This window comes from Blennius ocellaris (genome assembly GCF_963422515.1).
Source record: "Blennius ocellaris genome assembly, chromosome: 21".
Taxonomy (NCBI): Eukaryota; Metazoa; Chordata; class Actinopteri; order Blenniiformes; family Blenniidae; genus Blennius; species Blennius ocellaris.
Window position 1 is genome coordinate 8,231,025 of NC_137670.1, and position 21,098 is coordinate 8,252,122.

Here is a 21,098-nt window from a genome sequence, read left to right on the forward strand (position 1 = left end):
GTACAGACAAAATACCTTTCCTCCAAAAAAAACCCCACCAAGGACAGACCATACCTCCTGCTCTTTGTGTCTCCTCGCTTTTTCCTCTGGATTTTCATCGTTTTTGAAATCCTAAAAACAAAAGGAGTTCATTGCTGGCTTTGACGTCTGCGGTAATCAGATAACTGTAGTCTAAAACAATGTCGCATCACCTACCCTTTTGTCTTTTAGTTTCCTCGTCTGAGCCAGTTTGCGTCCAGTTGCAAACTGGCGAAGCAACACAGAAAAAAAAATAAAAAATCAGAAGGGATACATGAAAACCAAAGCAGTTATTTCAAGTGACGTGCTGGAGTCCATTTAATATAAATCATAAATATGTTACATCATGGCTAACTATTGCCTAAAACAGTTGTTTAATACTTTTATGACATTACAAGCTGTTTTTGCAACTTTGCATGAAATACATCAGATACAATCTGTAACATTTAGTCATTTTGGTGTTGTCATGTTAAAAAAAAAAGTCTGGTGTGAAAACGAAATGAAACAACAAAGTGCAGCTAACAGATTAAGCACAAAGCAGTCGGCAGGTGATGTGTGGTACCTGTCTTTGTCGAGGTAAACTGTGTTCCTGGGAAACAAAAGACAAAGGTGCTCCTGTTTGAATATAATAAAATGAGAAGGACCCGTCTAGGCAAATAGCGCAGGTAAATAAAACGGGAAATTCAAGTTGACTTCATCACATTTTTCGTCACTGCCAGATCTCAAGGAACAACTGTCTGATGAGAAGAGCTTCCTCTATCGCTTTAGAATGAAACTAGCTCGAAAACAACTGCTGTGAGATAAAAAAAACACTCAATGACCAAAGCAGGAAAATCTCACACACTCTTTTCAAATATGTTGACGACCAAACAGATACAAACAGACACTGTATGACTTCATTGTCATCTGATCCACAACAGTCCTGACTCACAGTCACAGCATCTTCAAATAACTGCTCCGACAAGGTGAGTCAACTTAAGGATTATTCTGTAATAAACACCGCAAGCATTGATAGCTGGCTTGGTTTGGACTTTTTGAGGCTTCAGGCATGAATGAAAACTTAGTCGTAACAGCAAAACCTTTGTAATGTAGACATATTTGACCTTTCCCCACATTTTGCCATCTTCCCATCTACATGTGAAATATGTGGTTGCTGATATGTAAACTTATGCAAACATGCATTTTCCAATGATGCTTACCTGTTCAGGTGTTTGTGGAAGATTATCTCCCATGCTGGCAGGCTCACGTTCATTCGATATAATGATGCTGCAGCCTGATTCCCCGAGTGCTGCTGCCTGGTGGGATGGTGTGCTCTGTGTGTGTGTGTGTGATATGGGGAAGCTGTGTGCGCAATGTGTTTCGATGAAACATCGCAGTGAAGCCGGAAGTCATCACTTCCTGTAGAAGGTGGCAACGTCGAGAGATGTGACTGATGGGTTTTTTTCTTTTTCCTTGACTCGTACCCTGCTTTGTGTCTGACTCCAACTTTACAAATTGGTGTTCCTTATTTGTGTCTGATTTAATTTTAGCGTTTGAATCGTGACCACGGTGTCGAGGACAAGTCCAGGACCAAGCCAAAGCTCACAAAAGACGATTAACCACAGCTGAATGAGAGAGGGACGCTGCATGTAATGTGAGACGGGCCTCAGCAGTCCATCTCTGGTTTGGTGTTAGTTTTAGCTGTGTGTATTTGGGCAGCTTATATACTTGGTCACAGCTCTCTGTGTTGTCATATGTAAACATCTAACACTACCTATCGATTTTCTTAGCACTATTTGGAAACATAAATTTGTTTCTATAAGTTGCTCGACATTCATTATCAATATTACCTCATGGTGAGTCAAGACTGGAATCATTTGATATTTTGCATCAAAAATCAAATGTCAATATTTTTCTTTCCTCATGTCTTTGCCATTCTTTTGAATGCATTATTTCAAGATCGTCCTCGTGGGAACAGCATCAAGTTAAGCTGGACAAAGGTAAAAAATCCATATTTCTATGGCCTCATATGTGCAGTGTTATCATTTTGTTTTGTTTCAAGAACAATCACACAATGAGCAGAATTATTTCTATAGTTCAAGGATGGACTGTTTAGATCAGTTAACTCATTTTAGTTCAGAGGACACATACAGAACAATTTCACCTTGGGTGGGCCGGACCCGTAAAATAGTGCCATTATAGCCTTTAAATTTAAAGTTTAAAGTTTTTCATTTGATGTGGTGCAGAGTATGCATGGTGGAAATGTTTGTACTTTAAAAACAAACAATTTCTCCACAAAATGAGTCCAATCTCAACAGGAAGCCAATTTTAATTAAACCTTCTGTTGCGAAATATAGTGAAATGTCCCCAAACTTGTGTTTGACATCCCTTGATTTGGGTTCTGGTGGACAAAAGTCACAGATTTGCCCCGTTGTCATAGTTACGGTATGTGACGGTTGCCTTAATTGAACATTGTGTCACCATTACCGAAGCGTAGACTGGTCAGATTTTGACAGACACATATCAAAAAAATAGAGGTCAGTTTGATTTGAACTAAAGAACCAACTGAATCCAGCATGAGCATCAATGAAAAGGGATTGTAACCTTGCATTTGTTCCACACTCTTCATTGCAATACCCAAGCTAAACAGTTTCCCACTCATCTTTCACAAGCATCAGGGCGCCTCTGCAACCCGACAAATCTCCTGTCATTGAGTCATTCTGAGAAGTCCGTTACTGTTAAGGGCATCGATTATTGTGTATGGAGAAAACAAACTATCTTCTTCATACAAAATTACAGTCAGCATCCTGACTCAATTGTTGTAGAACACCCCTCAAACCATTGGAACGACTTCTTCTCAATAACCTCAATCTCATTTAGAGCAAGTTCTAGGTCCCTTAAAAGAATAATATTATTTCTGCAAAAACATAAAATAAAATAAATATAGGGATTAAATTAGAATTTAGGTAAGTACACATAGGGAGCCTGGCAAAGATGTATTCATATTTACAAATATACACGAATGCATTGTGTTTAGTAATTGTGGGTACACTGTTCTGAATTTTGTATTTTTTTCTAAAGATTGGGAAGACTTAAAACAGCCAGATAGATAATAAAAGACAGTTTGTCTTTGTTATTCCTGTTTTGTTAATTGTCGACTATGGAGCATAACACATGACAACATAATATAAAAAAAATAAGAAAACACAACACAACACAACACAACACATCATGCCATATCTATCTATCTATCTATCTATCTATCGATCCAGAGCGAGAGAGTGTGTCACGTGACTTCCGGTGTCGAGAGAGAAATGGCGGCGCTCCTTGTTCACTGATCGGTACCTCTCAGTTTATCACAACAGCCGTTATCAGCAGCACAGACAGACACCGTTAACCGAGCCTGGCCGGGGGCCCGCCCGCAGATCCCGCTGATACGTGTTCCTTCCCGGAGTAAAACCGTGGACATGACTCTGAACCAGAACCACTCGGAGTCCGGCGGAGTGATCATCAACAACAGCGAGAGGTAACGGGCCGCCGCGGCGCGTCGTTTCACGGGTTAGCAAGAGACGCTTCACCGTTAGACCGCACTCCCTCCTCCCACTCATTTTAACTATTAATTTAATTTTCTAGGTGGTCACGAAGTTACTTAAAATCCCGCATTTCTAACGAGATTATCACATTAACACGTTTTTTTTTTAAATATGTGTATTTGTTATTTTTTTACACCCAACTTACTGAGCTTTAATTCGAACTTTTAGCACCTGACATGTTAAAAACTGTTGGGGCGGCTGGACTCTTAAAGACTATAATGGCACTGTGCAAGGCTTTATGATAAATGATGTATAAGCCGAACTGGCAAGTGTCATTGTACTGACTGCTAGATGCAATCAAATAAACTATAAAGTGCCGTTAAATGACGAGAGCTACGTTAATATAGTAAAACGGGTTGTTTCCCAGTGGTGTCTGGCCTGTCCTCCTGCAGAACCGGGTCTGGGCCTTCAACCTGTTATATCACCACTGCAGGCTTTTCACACGTAATTACAGGCATTTTGATTATTTGACAATTGTGATCCAACCCTTTCGTAGTTTCTTTTCATCTGCACTTGTAGCTGTAAACGTGGTACTAACTTTTAACCTCTGTCACATGCAGAGTTGCCACAATGTGTGCTTGTGTAAACATCACAGCCACATTCTTCCAGAACAGCCTAATGATAAACCCATTACAGGGAGCCCAGAACCAGTAGTCCGCTTTGTCCCTGGTTGGCCTGTAATCCTAATGGTTTTACTTTAAAGCAACCGATGAGAGCTGTAGTTAGTAACACAATAAACACAGTGATCTAATTTTTAAGCTGTTAGAGTCAAAGGTTACAAAACTGGAGTCAATTCATTGATCAAACACAATCCGTGTTTTGTTCTTGTTGTGACCAGATCGGTGTGTCTTTTTGTCTTTGTGTCTCTCACCAGTGTGTTGATGAACTATGATAACGTGGAGCTGGTTTTCTGTGACGCCGACAGCCTGCCTGAAGCTTTCAGGAAGAGCAAGAAGGGCAGCACCTACCTAACCCCATACAGGGTGAGGCGCAAAAGTCTGGAAACACGACACACATCTGCTGCAAAATGCAGTAAAACGTCCCCCCAAAAAACCAGCTGTTGCATTATATATATGTTTTGCAATGAAGTAGCCATGGCAGCATCACTGATATCTCAGGTCAGGCGTCAGTGTTCAGTGTCTAAGAAATGTATTATAAAATGAATGTTTTCTTTGAAATGTTTATATTATACTTAACCTTCATACGAGTTTTAGGCAGATCTTTGGAATGCAGTTACATGGCCACTAATTTTTTCTGCAGTAATAATATAAAATTCTTACCTTAAATCTTCGACCTGCAGAGGTGTGAGTAGAAGTGATCGACGTGAGTGGAGTGCCGAGATGTTGGTGGTCACGCCGCTGTTTTTCTTCCCAGATGATCTTCGTGGCGAAAGGCCGAGATGCACTTCAGTCCTTTATGATGCCTTTCTATTTGATGAAGGGCTGCGAGGTCAAACAGCCCGTTTTGGGGGCCAATTACATCAAGGGCACTGTCAACGCAGAGCCCGGAGGTAGGTGTACGTGCACCAGTATGCATCATGTGGTCCAAAATTTAATAGAGATTGTTTCTGTATTCTGTATTCTTTTGTTTTTTTGTTAGACCACTATGTGCTTTAATGTTAATTTGTGTCTTCCAGGTGGCTGGGAGGGAAGTGCTACGTTCAAGCTGGTCTTTGCTGCCGGAGGAGCCATAGAGTTTGGCCAGTATATGCTGCAGGTTGCTGCGCAGGGTATGCAAAATAATGAAGCAGCTGACAAACGTGTGGGATTTGTCTTATTTGAGACCCCCGATTGATTTCTAACCTCACTTGTCTCCTTGTGATTTCAGCCTCCCGGGGTCAGCCCGTGACTGCCGGCTTCGGCGGATGCCCCTACATGGCAAACGGGGCCTATGCTTACCCTCCTCCCCCCACCAACGGAATGTACCCCACAGGACCCCCGCCTGGCTACTCTTACTCCAACCCTCCTCCCTCAGGTGGGGGTTTTTAATTTAAAGTGGAAACTCTAGCGGCGGTCACAGCACGACATTTACAGGACAGCACAAATGCCACAAAAAAAAAAAGAAAGATGCGTTTTCACTTTAAACGTGTGAATGGGGCCTAACTCTTTGCTCCTGTCATCCAGGCGGGTTCTACCCTAACCCTCCAGCGTTTGATGCCTCCGCGAGCTACATACCCCCTCCTCCTTATTCTGCTCCGCTGGGCCAGCAGCCCCCTCATGACCCAGACCTCCCCTCCTCTGCAGCAGGTGGGTGTCGTCCCTAAAGAGGCTCAGGCCGATGATCGGACAAGTGTTGCAGCAGCCTGAATGAATGCGAAACTTTGAAAGAGGATGTGGCGCTTCTTCGTTGCGTTAGGAACCAAAATGCTGGAAAAAACAGCCGCGCGTTGGCCTCCTGTTCAGATTTTTCATCCGACAATCTGAATTGATTCATGCCGCATTGCCATGGCGCTCTGACAGAAGCAACAGTTGTGAAAGACGTCCCCTCATCTGCCTTCGTTTCACTGTCTGTTCTCCATCTCGCATCTTTAGGCTTCTGTCTACGTCGTCTCTCCTCTCCTGAGGCTTGATCAGAGTCTCGTATATCCCAGCCATTGCCATTAAAAGTCTTGTTTAATTAATGCTCTCCCGGCTCCTCTTTCTCTCTCTCTCTCTCCCCCAGCGGAGGCCAAAGCAGCCGAGGCAGCAGCGAGCGCCAGCTGTGCCACGCTGCCTCCCACACATGTGTACCTGCCGCAGGTGAGCGAGCCGCCCGGCCCGTCTTTCTCAAAATCACCCGGAAAGGTTATACATTTTCTAGTTGCCTACGTGGCCGTGATCTCACTGCCTGTAGGTACAGTGAAACATGTCCTCATTGAACTCGGCCATTTACCTGTGATGGGTTTGTGGGCAATAGTTGCCATCGTGTCAGGAATTTCAAGACTGATTGCTGCTATGACGCAATAAATAACACTAATACTGAAGCCCTCGACTCTAAAGAGAACATGCAGCTTTACGAACATGGTGTCATTTGCCCATCCACAGAAGACTTTTCACAACAAATGTTGCCGTGCTAACGGACCTTAGTCTGTAGTGACGACTCAAATTAAATCAGAATTTATGAATGGTTCATACAGAAAACAACCTTTTATTTTGCGACTCCATCTTTGATGTTTGTCTGATTTACCCGCAGGTTTGCCAACATCTCGTTCTTGTCAGAGCCGCTTGGATACCAAAATAAATTTCCACACGCACTACATTATTTATATATTGCATTATGTCTCAAACATTCTTTTTTTAATGAAAGGATGCTCCATGAGTAATGCATTATATATTAATAGTTAAGCTCCAGTACTTTTCCTGTTATGCCTCTCTCTCTCTCTCTGCAAGAAATCGGAGATAAACGCTCCTCCTGTCTCCTTCCAGGACAAGCCTCCTCCCTACTCTCCCCCAGAGGACAAGAAGAACCAGTAGAGCTGCTCCATCTCGCCCTCGTTCCGATCCCATCATCTTGTCCTTCACTCCGTCACCTGAACACCGGGAGGGCCGAAAGTGTTGAGATCTTCCGAGGCTCCTCTCTGTTCGTTCACTTTTAGTCTCACACTTCCTCTCATTCCACGGCTTTCCTGTAGGCGGCTTTTGTTTGACATTGTTTTAATAGTGGGAATCAACTTAAATTGTGTTCAGACCGGTCCCTTTATTTGACCTAAAGTGGCATCGTAGATGATTTGACAGCAACTTTTGTGAGGCACGATAGACCAGGTCGACGCGTCAGGATTTTGGGGGCTTTGTAACCACGATGAGCTCTTATAGGGTTTATTTGCCTTCACGTGTCCCGAGAAACTCCAGATTCTGCAGTTTTCACTTTCTACGGCCTAACGGCGTTCCTCGCTTCGCTAACCCGACCAGAGGCCAGCTGGATGCAGTCTTTTATTTTTCTATGATTTGTGTGTACAGGCTTTTAATATGTAGACTTCTAAAAGTATTTTCTCAAAAACACTAACCGATGTGATGAATAGCTTTTGTAATGAGGGTGCGTGGGCGGGCGGGTGGCCGGCGGGCCGGCGTGAGTCCGGTTCCGCCGTGACACGTTTTACCGGAAAGGGATTAGAGCGGCGTTGAGCCCCCGAAGTGAATCCCTGATCCGGGATTAGAGCAGATAGGAGGGCTGCCAGAGGGAAAGGGGTGGTGGGGGGGGTTATTATCTTTAATAACGGGCAAGAGCGGAGCAGTCGCCCAATGATGTCACTTCCCGTCATTTGATAAAACGTAACACCGATCCCTCTCATGTCTCCAACCTGCACCGTGACGGGATCTCTCCCTTGACGCATTTGTTCGTGGTCGTTCAGCTTAACTCTCGGATGTCCGTCTGGTGCGGAGCGCTCGGCATCGGAGCTTCTACTCTTCCTTCCTCTGTGGTCACTAATCTGTAAACTGTTATCTGTGGCACATCCGTGGCTGATTCTATTGCACTTTGAAGCGAAAAAAAACGCTATGCATCGGGCTCCCGTTTGCTCTGTCATGGCTGCGTGTACGACGAAAGTTACAGTTCTGTATTTATTCCAAACTAATTTATTGATTTATTTCATGTGAAACACGTCAAGTACGAAAAAAACAAAGCATGATCTCCACTAATGCATGTGGGCATTGAATTTTATTAAACAGCTCTTGATTGATGTGGAAACAGAACTGTGTGGCTTTTTTCTTTTGTACACTGAGTAAATGTAAAAAAAAAAAAAACACCAGAGTGTATGAGCATCCTTAACATATTCCAGAGGCAGTTTATTTATTTATTTTTTTCCCCATCAGGTGGACATCTTGTGTAAAATCCACCACGGTCTCCCATCACGTCAGTACCTGGGCCTCCCAGAATCCACTGCTTTTACTTTGAAAGTGCTTGTTATACGACAGCCCAAAGCGACGTGGAAGTTTCAGTCCTGTGCATTCATTCATTCTAAGAACCCAACAAAATTCCCCGAAAATAAAAAAAACAATTTTCAGTGCTGTACTCTCAGTAGTAATGTCACACGCAGCCCATTGCATCTCCGTCTGCATCCCCTGTGCCGTTGTAGCGATCAGGATTGTTTTTCCTCAGAGTCTCATCCTGATTGTCCATGGTTTCTACGCAGGTGAAGGTTCAAGCATGCTGGGGTGTAAAATTCAAACGGTCTCAGATTTATTGCTTCAGTTCCTCGCTTGTGTGCAGTGTGAGTGCAGCACAAGTGACGTTTCATCAGTTTTTAATTGAGATGCTAAAAGAACCGTGCATTCAGTGTCGCACGAAATCCAACACAAGCTTGGATCCCATGTAGGAAAAAAATAAAAAAATCTAAGTAATCTGAGGTTTTCCAATCTACCCATGATGCTCCACCCTATGGGAAAGTACTGTACTCGCACACAAAACTAAATATTTGCGTAGTTTCCTTACAACAAAGATATTATGAGAAGGTGCAGTGTGTTGCATCATCATGTATCCATGAACTGCGCTCCACTTTTTCATCTGATCCCAGAGAAGAATCCAGGAAATCGAGTTCTACAAAGTCGCCAATAAATCTTAACCACGCAAATAACTTTCCAACTTTTCAAACCAAGATAAAAATAAGCAAAATGTACACATTTGTTTCCATTTTTTTTTCTCTTGCGCGCGGGAATGCAGCACATTTCCATAAAAACTAGCAGCTAGTTAAAAGAATTCTATTCTGGTAAAAAAAAAAAAAAAAAAAACCCACCGTGGCTCTCTTTCCTTCATAAAAGTGTGCAACAAAAGGTGGCAACACCCATCCTTTCCCTTTTAAAGTAGACAAACTAATTTCCGATGGTTTTCTCACTGTATATTAACACTACAGTAACATTTTCTTAGTTCACAGTTGAAAAAAATGTGAGCAATTTGACACAAGCCTCAATGTCTCATTAGGCTAAAAGTAGATTACCAGATACGGACAATGCAAAGTCTGAAGCACTGATTTGCTGAGTCTTCTTTGTAGTGGTGCTCCTTTAAACAGGTGATTGAGGTCTTTATTTGACACTATCGTATGAAGAGCACTGTTACAATACAAGAAGAGCGCAGGATGGCTTCTTCAAAGGTCCCACATTGTGCAAAATTCTCTTTGAACTTCATTTCCATCAGTAATATGTGTCCCCATAGCTTTTGTATGAGGCCCTAGAAATGAAGAAACTGCCACGTCCCTCACTTGTTCGCTCCACCTTTTAGTAAATGTGTGCTCGTACAGGTGAATCATTGAGTTTCCCTTTATGTGCAATGTTGTTAGACCTCAGACAACTATGTCAAATAGTTGAAAAACTGTATAATATGGGACCTTTAAGTTGTCGCTCGACGACCTCGGTCGCTCATGTGCCGCGCACCAACATCTAATTCTACAATTCTTCCGATTTTCCAGTGGTGTAGGAGAAGTCCGTCAACACAACAGTCTCCACACCGTTCCCTTGTTTCACCTGCACACCAAAGTGCTGGATTTCATTTTACAGTTTGGAACAAGTACTGTCCGTCTATACAGGATTAAACAAAACTTAATCCAGCGAGTGTGTAGGTTTTCATGAGCTCGTGACTCATCTACTTGTAAACTCTGACAGTAAGTGCATATTGTCTCACAGTTGAAGACTTAAAAAAAATAAAAAAAAACACAAAAAAATGAATGTATTGACTGATTCTTCAGTGCGATCAGTCTCCAACTAAAGAGTTAATCCCCCCCCCCCAAAAAAAAAAAAACCCCTGCACTGAATGAAGCATAGTGGATTTCTAATATGTTTTGAGAGTACAGTGTGTTCCCAGTTTTCAAGCTGAGGACGAGAATCTGAAGTGAAATTGTCCAATGGAGAGACGAAACCACATCTATCCCCGTTAATAGTCGGTGACACCAACGTCTCGTCGGAGCGAAGCCCCACAGAATGAAAGTCTTTTTTTCAGTCACGGTGAAACGTTCGCCGCGCTCCCTTCTTTACCTTGCACGCCCCCCTCATGTGGAGCACAGCGTGATGCTGACGCCCTCTCCTATCCAGCAGGCGGGGAACAGCTCCTGGGTGAAGGCACAGTGGAAGGCGTGGAGCCGGGTCTGCCCGTCCCCGTAGTACGTGAGCGTCCCCGCCTCGTAGTCCAGCAGCATGCCGATGCGGCCGTGCTGGGAGTGTCCGGCCAGCGTCTCGCGCCGCCCGTTGTGCCACGCGCTGAGCTGGTGCTCGTCCAGCTGCAGGCTCCAGGACAGCTCGTTCATGCCCACCATGCACCTCTTGCCCTTCTCTTTCCTGGGGATGGTCTCGTAGGTCACCTGGGGGGAGGGGGGCAGATGGGAGGGCAGAACTATGGACACGTTGGACCGACAGAATGTCTTAACCTACGTTTACTCGTGTGAGCAGGGGTTTTAGTACGACTCTGTCATTACAGGACCGCACACAATGATCTCCCGACTCTATAATTATGGCTTGCTTGGTGACGCAGCAGCTGAAAATGATAATGTCCTGTTACTTCTGTGCACAGCAAAACACCTCGGCATCGTTTGGATTGCCACGAGAAGTGTTCCACTTGTGTGGCATTTATCTCCAACATCCACACGTTTGTTTTTGTTTTTTTTTGGATTATCAGAATAAACCGGGAACGACTCTGATAATACCCTGACTTTTCCCTCCGACACCATCTTTCAGTAAAAATGTCCATTTGTCAGGAGATTACTTTGAGTGGCAACCGGCGGAACTAAGAAGGTCAACAAGGTCAACGTTACGCTTAATATCTGGACGAGAGCTTTTCTGTTGGCAGGAGAGAGCAGCTGGTCTGGCTGCACACTGCTCTGTTCAAGTTGAAACCACACGTTTGAAAGATGAAGAAAAAAACACTAACACTAACTTGTGGACCGACTATTACTTTAAAGAACTGATTTTTCGAAGGACAGGTCTTTAGAGGACAGAGTACGAGTCAAGGCCAAGACCTCAAAAATGTGTTCCCTGAGAAAAGTTCTCTCTGGTAAAACAATTGATTGTTGATGAAGCTGAGTGGCTTTGAAAAAGGAAATCAAGGCTGTAGCTTGTTTATAAACTAGTTATTATCATTCCAGCTCAATGGTAACATCCATAGCAAAAAGGTAGAAGGAGAGCATGCGGTCTTTACCCCGAGGTAGGCCCAGGGCTTGGACACCTCCAGCTCCCAGTAGTGCTGCCCGTGTTTGAAGCCCTGGAAGCAGAGCACCTGCCAGGTGTGATCGAAGCGGGCTTCGTGGGCCGGGACGGGCCGGGGCCCGGAGGTCAGGTGCTCGGCCCTCCGGTTCTCCTGCGACAGGAACAGGTGCCCGTTGGCGGTGCGGGGGTCAAAGGTCAGGGAGCAGCGGTCTGCGAGCAGTGGAAAAAGCAGGCGGGTTACAACGAAACCCCCAGTGCAGTTTCGATTTCAAATGACAATAATGTCTTGTATTGGGACTCACAAGCACTGAGGCCCTCCTTCCCTCCCGGGTGACATGGAGCAGCAGGACTGGGAACCACGGCCAGTATTGGCCTCTTGTCTTGAGGAGAACCTGGAAACGACCAACTGCGAGCGTGAGGACTTGGAGCGGCTGCCGGGAAAGCTGCGGGAAGGAACGTCTTTGCGGAGTTTCAGTTACCGTCTTTGTCTTGACCCACGGCGGTGCTCACGGCTTTCTCGAGGTCCTCCGACACCAGCTTGGAGACTCGTGACAGGACTTCTGTGATGCCGTTTAGCCGATCCTGAAGGTTCGGCGTGGCGTCTGTGGAAACTTCGTGGAAACGTGGGACTTCCATATGCATCGATTCCTAGAAAGAAACGTGTGGTAACAATTACAATCTTTTTCAAAGTTGGTTTTTCAGTGACTGAACTTCTAAATACACTTTCAGTTCTCCAACTCTTATTCCCCCAGTCAGGAAGGAGGTACGCACCCTGATGAGATCCGTGTCCGGGAGGCTGTGCAGCGCTGCGATCTGGCCTTGGCTGTCTCGGAGGATCTGACACCGCTCCTCCAGCTCGGCCAGCCGTGCCTCCGCCTCCATGACGGCACCCTGTTTCTGCATGTCCATGTAGAGCTCCGTGGCCTCCTGCTTCTCAGCCAGGATCTTCATCAGGCTGGAGAATTTGGCGTTCACCCAGGCAGAGGTCTGCTCCAGAGTCAGCTGTTAAATGGCCACCTTTGGTTACGGCATGCTTTATTTCTTTTTCTTTTTTTTTTAAGCTACTTTAGCCAGGAAACTGAGATTTTCCGTGCATCTTCTTTACGTCACCAAGATCTGTTTATATCTAAACTGTTAGTGGTTCCTCTTTAACAGAGCCTGCCATGATGCAGCAGCATGTTTCTAGAGAATGTCCAAACCAAACAGCGGTTCAACAGGGAGTTATTAACAATTAAAAAAAACACTGTTCAAGCCAGTTGTTATGAACTGAGATCAATGGAGAGAAAAAAAAGAACCTGTTTTATTCTTTAAATGTAATGGAGACATGGTACGCCAGCCAGATTTAACGTTACAAGCCTGTAACTACAATGTTATAGTTGTTAAGGGTTGATTCGTTTAAGCTTGTGAGGCTGAGCTCCTCCTCCAACATCTTCAGAACCGTTTATGTTATCATGCCAGTTACACCAGAGAAAGTATAATCGCACCATCCCAAGTTCGTCTTACCTTTGCTTGCTTGATATTCTCTGCCAGGTCATTTAGACTTTTCTGTGTCTCCTCGAGAAGTTTCCCCACCTCCTTATTCTTCCGTTCCAACATCAGCTGCAAAAACGACACATCAAACAGTGTTATAATTCATGTATTACCTGATGCAGCAGTTAAAGGGGACAGTGTTACATAACTGGACTGAAAATCCACCCGTGGAGGCTGCAACGGTGGGATTTGTGTTGACATACCTCTTGGTGTTCCCTTTCTGCCTCCAGCAAGACCTTCTCATGGTTCCCACAGTCGGAGATGCCACACTCGCAGCACACCGACATCTTGTCCTGTTTGCAGTAATACACCAGGGGCTTTTTGTGGCGGTCACACAGCAGCATGGCGCGGGCGCCCTCACTCCCCCTCACCAGCGGCTCCCGGTAGGATGTCCCGGTGCTGTTGGCGGCCTCGGTCAGGACGGACAGGGACACGTTCCTCTTGAGGACAGGCCGGGTGGTGAACTTCTCATTGCAGACGGGACACTGTGGACCGATGTTTGACTTGCTCTTCGTGTCCCAGTGCATGGTGATGCAGTTTTTGCAGAAGGTGTGACCGCAGGGGATGGTGACGGGGTATTTGAACCGGTCAAAGCATATGATGCAGGTCAGATTGGAATTCTCCATGTTTGCAGTCTGGATGCCTCTGTGGAAACCAGAGATCATAATGTGATGAACCTCATGATAACAGGTCTGCGTGAAGATTATTGACTGCAAAGGGAGAAAAAAATGTTGTAACAATACTGCTACTTAATGGGATGATCATTCTTAAATGTATTTCTATGACATCAAGAGTGAGTTTGAATGGTAACATTAATACCTCACATCAACTCAGCCAAGTGGAGGAAGATGCTAACGTTAGCTAGCCTCATAGGCTACATTCAAATCCTTTCACATTAGCCGCGAACAACTGGGAACAAACATTCACACAAAAAAACGCTTCAGAAGCGTAAAGATTCCACTTCGATACGAAACCCACTGCGATACACTTAAATAAAACAAAGCATAATAAAAGACTGTTTCTTTACCTCTTCCACAGACACACAGCAGCGCAGCATCAGAGGCGGCGCGATGACGTCATACGCAGTGTGACATGACGCGCGGTGCCCAAACACCGACACAAAGGAGCCGGCTCGCGTAAATTACCATAGCACCCCTTTTGACCGATGCCCCCTTTTTCGAGGAGTCTGAACATTTTAGGTGCACAATAATCATTGTCACCATGACATGCGTGTGGTTGTTTTCTGTTTTTTTGTAGTTATTTTGCACCTCAATGTTGTTATTTTGTGTCTTTTAGTGACCATTTTAGATGTCATAATGTTTTAGGTTTTTTTGCCTCTCTATCATCAATACATCTTTCTTTAAGTTTCACGTTGCATATTAGTGGTTTTTCTATGTCATTTTATGAGCAGTTTTCGTCCCATCTTGCTGATTTAGGTTCGTTATTTTTGCATTTTATTGATCCGATGGTGATTGATGTCTAATCTTTCTCATTTCAAATCGCTGAAATTAATCAAAGAATAATTTGTTTTAGTATGTGTTGTTTATGTCCTACAGTCACTTCGCGGTCTGGCTCCTCTCGGCCACCGTACTCCGTCATTCCAACATGGCGCTGCGCACTGCGTGCACCGCTGCTCTCCGGGCTGGAACTGATTTTAAGGTCAATAATGTGAGGACAGTGGCTACAACAGGTAATATTACGATAATAAACACTGGGTTATGTTTATGTTTTGTTAAATATTTGTAGCTTATTTCTTTTGCGCGGAGTTTGTTGTCTGTAGCCCCGCTCCATGCTGTCCTCTACCAAAGACAATGTGAACATGACAGTGACATCAACATGAACATTTCCCAAGAAAATCTTACTCTGACAGCAATGCTTTACACTTCAGGCGCTGGTAGGAGTTCACAGTTTATATTACATTGCGTTTTAATATGAATATGCATGATTTTTGCGGATGTATTGGAGTAAAATGTCAATCAAACTATGTTTCTCGGGGTCTATACATATCTATTGTGTTCGCATTAGTTTCGATACAAACTAAATGATTGAAAGAAGTGATTTGATTGTGGAGGTTAAACTGAACACTGGAGGGACCTCACATGTATCTTGTTGAAATTTGCACTACTAACCTTCTTGTGGGAATGCTTCCACAGCGATCCTCTGCAGACAGCGGCCCCCTTTGGGCCCAATGCCAAATGAGGACATTGACGCGTCAAACCTGGCATCACTGAAGAAGTATCGCAGCTACAACCGTTATTTTACAGAAGCCGAGAAGGCGAAGAACCAAGGTGTTTGGTGGAGGACCTACAGGGGCTATGTGGAGAAAGCTGATCCAGACCACAGTGAGGAATTAAGCATCCATAAAAAAAAAAAAAAAGATTTGTGGCTGTTGTATCTATATGTCTAAAGGCATTTGCTGTCTTTGAAGATGCGACAGAGGTGGATATCGGGTTGCCGATCTCCCGCCCCGACAGGACCAAAGAAGTGAAGGCGAGGATGCAGACGATGAAGGACAACAAGAGGAACGTTGAGCTGGAGAGGGCTTCTCGGCTGCGCAGTTGTAAGCTCCATTTGGCCCTTCAAGATCATACAGTCATTCAGGGTTTAAACCGAGTACAGACTCAATAATCCCAAATTCAGTTTTTAATGTGTAAATATGACATTTTGGTATGAACTAATTTTAATTGAGGTTCCACATTCAAGAGAAGGCACAAAATTGATATTTCAAAGTTCTGATCCCAATCCGTTTGAAAACCTTTGGGCTGAGCTGAAATCTGCCATTATGGAAAAAGAACCTTGCAAAAGTTGAAGAGCTTGAACAAACTGCAATGGAAGCGTGACAGAAAAGAGTCTGTCATCACTGCCACAAGGTGTGAATTCTGTGAAACCAAGTGGATGCCTTTGGATGATATGAATTTGGTACATTTCTATTTATTTTTGACGATATTGGACGGGTCGTGCAAAACACATAGGTGTGACAGCAATGGTGAGCTGTATTTATACTCTGAATAAAATTTATACCATATATAAGAGTGATGACAACACCTTGACTTAGCCCTCTTTTATATTTTCTGACTTTTCATCAGCTGAAGAAACAATGATTTAGTAAATTAGAAATGCCAAGCTCGGATGAAACTTGTGAAAGCTCTTTTTTTCCTCCACCCAGTGATTCCACCTTCTCTCTCATTCCCCTCAGTTAAAATCCCTCTGGATCGGGTGCAGGAAACCTGGGAGAAGACCAGCGGTCCGTTTCATGTCAGGAGACTGGCAGAACACTACGGGGTCTTCAGAGATCTCTTCCCAAATGCGTATTTCATCCCTCAAGTCACACTCCACATCAGCTACAGCCAAGACAACGGTGCTGGAGTGCATCATGGGAACAGGCTGACACCCACGGAAGTACGCTGAGCGAACAAGACAACAAGTCATTACCGTTTATTGATCTCTATCAGTTTTTGTGAATGATATTAATGGTTTGGGGTTTTATTTTTACGTCTCCAGGCAGCATCCGCCCCCCAGATCAGCTTCGATGCTGAAGATGGGTCACTGTGGACCCTCCTGCTCACCTGTCCAGGTAACAGCCAGGATCAGTCTCACTGTCAGGAGTCTACAACACGGGATGCTTGACATCATTTCTATTTCCTTCTGAGGGTCTCCTTCTTTTCCATCCTCTCCAATGCTTGCTCATGTAGAGCTGTTGAGTTTTTCTCAGTAAAAGTGCCTCGAAATAAAGCATTTTATTATTTGGAGCAAATAAATGTGTCTCCTCTTCTAGATGAGCATCTTCTGGATAACGAGGCGGAGTACGTCCACTGGTTAATGTGAGTACATCAAGCAGTGACCAATCAGTTCAAATCGCTAGATCACATAAGAATAGTTTATGCATGGATAATCTTGGACACTGGAGTTTAGAGAATCGTGCATGTCTCCGCAGAGGGAACATACCAGGTGGAGCAATGCAAGCCGGAGAGGAGCTGTGTCACTATCTGCCCCCCTTCCCGGCCAAAGGAACTGGCTTCCACCGCTACGTCTACATCCTCTTCAAGCAAGACGGACACATCAATTTCCAAGGGGATGCCAGGCCGTCGCCATGGTGAGGAACAGACACAACACACGTAGGCAGGCAGCAACATTTAAATCTGAGGCTAAAAAATGCCTTGTTTTTGTGTTGGTTTACTTCAAATACACTGGGTACTTGCTCCTCCTCTTCAGTCACTCCCTGGGGGATCGAACCTTTAAGACGGTGGATTTCTACAGAAAGCACCAGGACAGCATGACGCCCGCTGGCCTGGCCTTCTTCCAGAGTCAGTGGGACGAGTCGGTCACCGACATCTTCCACAACACACTCAGTGAGTCTCCGTCCTGCACACTGACACTTGTTGGAAGTCCTGGTTTAATTGTGTTTCCCTCCTGCAGACATGAGGGAGCCGGTGTTCGAGTTCATCAGGCCTCCGGTGTACCACCCTCCGCAGGTCAAATTCCCTCAGGGGAAGCCCCTCCGCTATCTGGACAGATACAGAGACGGGAAGGAGCACACCTATGGAATCTACTGATCGCATTTATGTTCTAATGTTAACAATAAAGAATTTTTCAGTGGGGGTCATGCTACATTGTGTTTATTTTTGAGAGCATAACCATGTCTGCAACAAGAGTTTGTATGTGTATATTCCAGCGCCATAAGATCATCACACAAGCACAAATCCCAGAAAGAGAAAATCTGCCTGTCATGTCATGTGAGACTGTAAAACAGGTGAACAAAACTTCTAAATTCATCCTTGTGAACTCGAGTATCACCTGGAAACAACATAAATATTCTACAAAATTTAAGGCTCCTGCGAACCACCCCAGAGAGCTGCGCCCCAGCCCAGAAAGCACCGGAGAATGAAGAGAATAATCTAAGAAAAAGCTCACAGTTTATCATGCAATTTATTTTTAGGTTTCTTTCCAATGATTCTAAAATGCTTTAAAAGATGGATTGATGTGTTGTTTGAAAATATACCTGATTTACATTTAGTTTTTTTTTTCCTAAACTCAGACTGTCATTTCTAGTAAAACAGCCCCAAAACACATTATTTTCCTAAAAAGGAATAATCAAGCATCTGCTTGTATTTGTTTACACGTATGTTAAGAAAAAAGTCATCTTAATGGTGGGGACCTCGAGAAATCTAAAAGAAGCAAGATTGCTGTAATGTACCTTACAATCGCGCTGTACTTAAATGAAGTTAACTGGGCTGAAATTAAATAATAATGAGCCTTACCTAAGGAATTTATCACCAGCTGTCACTGGAAAGGACCCTTTTCTTTGTCGCAACAAAAGGCCCATTTCCCATTTAAGTTGACTTGAAGATCTTGTCACTCTGCAGGGAAATGAGACCCAATTCTGATTATGTTTTACTCACAAGTGATGCACATCCAACCTGTTTTGTAGCTGTGTGAAGGCTTCAATTCCAATAGTTTTTTTCAACACCGCCTCGATCATATGTGGTACCAATTATATTTGTCTACATGCAAGAGCTCAAATTCTAGTCAAGTGGATTAATGTGAGTTGGCTTTAATCACAAAAGTTGAACCAACTGATTGGTTGCTTCCTCCTCTGGAGTCATAGAGCCAATTACACCTGATGAGCAGCACCTGTGGCACTTGCATGGTGAGAGTATTTAAACAGGACCCTTCAGTCTACTCTCTCATTGTCTACCTGCAACAATGGGATCTGTTTGGCTCTTCCCCACATGTGTGCTGCTTGTCTGGCTGGCAGAAGGTTTGTGTCTCACACTGAATTGCTTAGATGCTAACAGATAATGATTGTAGTAGGCCTGTTCTGCTACATGCTACTGAAATGCTTAATAACTAGCTTTCTCTCCACAGGATCCTGGGGGCTGGAAAATGTGCTGCAGAGGGGGACGCGAGGTAAGCCAACTAGTCAGGAAATCTTTGGCGAGTGACTTTCAGGCTGAATGTTTGCTGAATAATGCTTTGTTTTAGCACTGTCTGCCAATGAGATTTCCATGATGAAGACAATGAAGCTTCTCCAGTCAATGGAATCCATGTTGACGCAAAGTATCAAAGAAGGCAAGTTAAATTCTAGGAATTGATACCAAGTTGGGTGGCTTCAGTCTTGGAGGCACAAACTTGATATTTAACAAATGGTGTTACTGGCGACCCTCAGTTCATGTTACTGAAAGTTAATCTTATTTTTCCTCCAGTTGAGCAAGGAACCAAGGAAGTGGAAGCAGAGGCAACAGTTAGTCATGTGAAACTAGTGCAGCACGACTCGAAGCCCAAGACTCCAACCAACGACACTGCGGCCGACAGCGGGCTCTCCAACGACACTGCGGCCGACAGCGGGCTCTCCAACGACACTGCGGCCGACAGCGGGCTCTCCAACGACACTGCGGCCGACAGCGGGCTCTCCAACGACACTGCGGCCGACAGCGGGCTCTCCAACGACACTGCGGCCGACAGCGGGCTCTCCAACGACACTGCGGCCGACAGCGGGCTCTCCAACGACACTGCGGCCGACAGCGGGCTCTCCAACGACACTGCGGCCGACAGCGGGCTCTCCAACGACACTGCGGCCGACAGCGGGCTCTCCAACGACACTGCGGCCGACAGCGGGCTCTCCAACGACACTGCGGCCGACAGCGGGCTCTCCAACGACACTGCGGCCGACAGCGGGCTCTCCAACGACACTGCGGCCGACAGCGGGCTCTCCAACGACACTGCGGCCGACAGCGGGCTCTCCAACGACACTGCGGCCGACAGCGGGCTCTCCAACGACACTGCGGCCGACAGCGGGCTCTCCAACGACACTGCGGCCGACAGCGGGCTCTCCAACGACACTGCGGCCGACAGCGGGCTCTCCAACGACACTGCGGCCGACAGCGGGCTCTCCAACGACACTGCGGCCGACAGCGGGCTCTCCAACGACACTGCGGCCGACAGCGGGCTCTCCAACGACACTGCGGCCGACAGCGGGCTCTCCAACGACACTGCGGCCGACAGCGGGCTCTCCAACGACACTGCGGCCGACAGCGGGCTCTCCAACGACACTGCGGCCGACAGCGGGCTCTCCAACGACACTGCGGCCGACAGCGGGCTCTCCAACGACACTGCGGCCGACAGCGGGCTCTCCAACGACACTGCGGCCGACAGCGGGCTCTCCAACGACACTGCGGCCGACAGCGGGCTCTCCAACGACACTGCGGCCGACAGCGGGCTCTCCAACGACACTGCGGCCGACAGCGGGCTCTCCAACGACACTGCGGCCGACAGCGGGCTCTCCAACGACACTGCGGCCGACAGCGGGCTCTCCAACGACACTGCGGCCGACAGCGGGCTCTCCAACGACACTGCGGCCGACAGCGGGCTCTCCAACGACACTGCGGCCGACAGCGGGCTCTCCAACGACACTGCGGCCGACAGCGGGCTCTCCAACGACACTGCGGCCGACAGCGGGCTCTCCAACGACACTGCGGCCGACAGCGGGCTCTCCAACGACACTGCGGCCGACAGCGGGCTCTCCAACGACACTGCGGCCGACAGCGGGCTCTCCAACGACACTGCGGCCGACAGCGGGCTCTCCAACGACACTGCGGCCGACAGCGGGCTCTCCAACGACACTGCGGCCGACAGCGGGCTCTCCAACGACACTGCGGCCGACAGCGGGCTCTCCAACGACACTGCGGCCGACAGCGGGCTCTCCAACGACACTGCGGCCGACAGCGGGCTCTCCAACGACACTGCGGCCGACAGCGGGCTCTCCAACGACACTGCGGCCGACAGCGGGCTCTCCAACGACACTGCGGCCGACAGCGGGCTCTCCAACGACACTGCGGCCGACAGCGGGCTCTCCAACGACACTGCGGCCGACAGCGGG

The 21,098-nt window shown here is 46.2% G+C and overlaps 3 protein-coding genes across 4 annotated transcripts; 2 read left to right on the plus strand and 1 right to left on the minus strand.

Moving 5' to 3' along the window:
• Positions 1–3,345: 3,345 nt before the first annotated feature.
• On the plus strand, positions 3,346–10,308 carry wbp2 (WW domain binding protein 2). 2 transcript variants are annotated; one of them, XR_013937082.1, is made up of 9 exons: positions 3,346–3,523; positions 4,465–4,573; positions 4,965–5,100; positions 5,227–5,319; positions 5,418–5,564; positions 5,714–5,836; positions 6,252–6,328; positions 6,995–7,148; positions 8,378–10,308. XR_013937082.1 is itself a non-coding variant. In XM_080517101.1 (8 exons), exons 1-8 carry the CDS (start codon positions 3,465–3,467, stop codon positions 7,040–7,042), a joined length of 792 nt encoding a protein of 263 aa, XP_080373227.1. In that variant the 5' UTR covers positions 3,346–3,464; the 3' UTR covers positions 7,043–7,582. The 2 variants fall into 2 exon arrangements, 1 of the variants encoding a protein (XP_080373227.1); XM_080517101.1 differs by lacking the exon at positions 8,378–10,308 and having other exon boundaries at positions 6,995–7,582.
• Positions 10,309–10,318: 10 nt separating this feature from the next.
• trim65 (tripartite motif containing 65) lies at positions 10,319–13,848 on the minus strand (the record flags this gene model as incomplete). The annotated part of the gene is made up of 7 exons (XM_080517094.1): positions 10,319–10,851; positions 11,685–11,902; positions 11,995–12,084; positions 12,172–12,340; positions 12,464–12,694; positions 13,196–13,291; positions 13,426–13,848. The coding sequence occupies 7 exons, from the start codon at positions 13,846–13,848 to the stop codon at positions 10,543–10,545; spliced, it is 1,536 nt and encodes a 511-aa protein (XP_080373220.1). The 3' UTR covers positions 10,319–10,542.
• A 979-nt stretch (positions 13,849–14,827) lies between these two features.
• Positions 14,828–17,793, plus strand: mrpl38 (mitochondrial ribosomal protein L38; the record flags this gene model as incomplete). The annotated part of the gene is made up of 9 exons (XM_080517098.1): positions 14,828–14,912; positions 15,376–15,564; positions 15,651–15,782; positions 16,419–16,621; positions 16,724–16,796; positions 16,998–17,043; positions 17,157–17,315; positions 17,435–17,571; positions 17,639–17,793. 9 exons carry the CDS (start codon positions 14,828–14,830, stop codon positions 17,773–17,775), a joined length of 1,161 nt encoding a protein of 386 aa, XP_080373224.1. The 3' UTR covers positions 17,776–17,793.
• Positions 17,794–21,098: the final 3,305 nt, after the last annotated feature.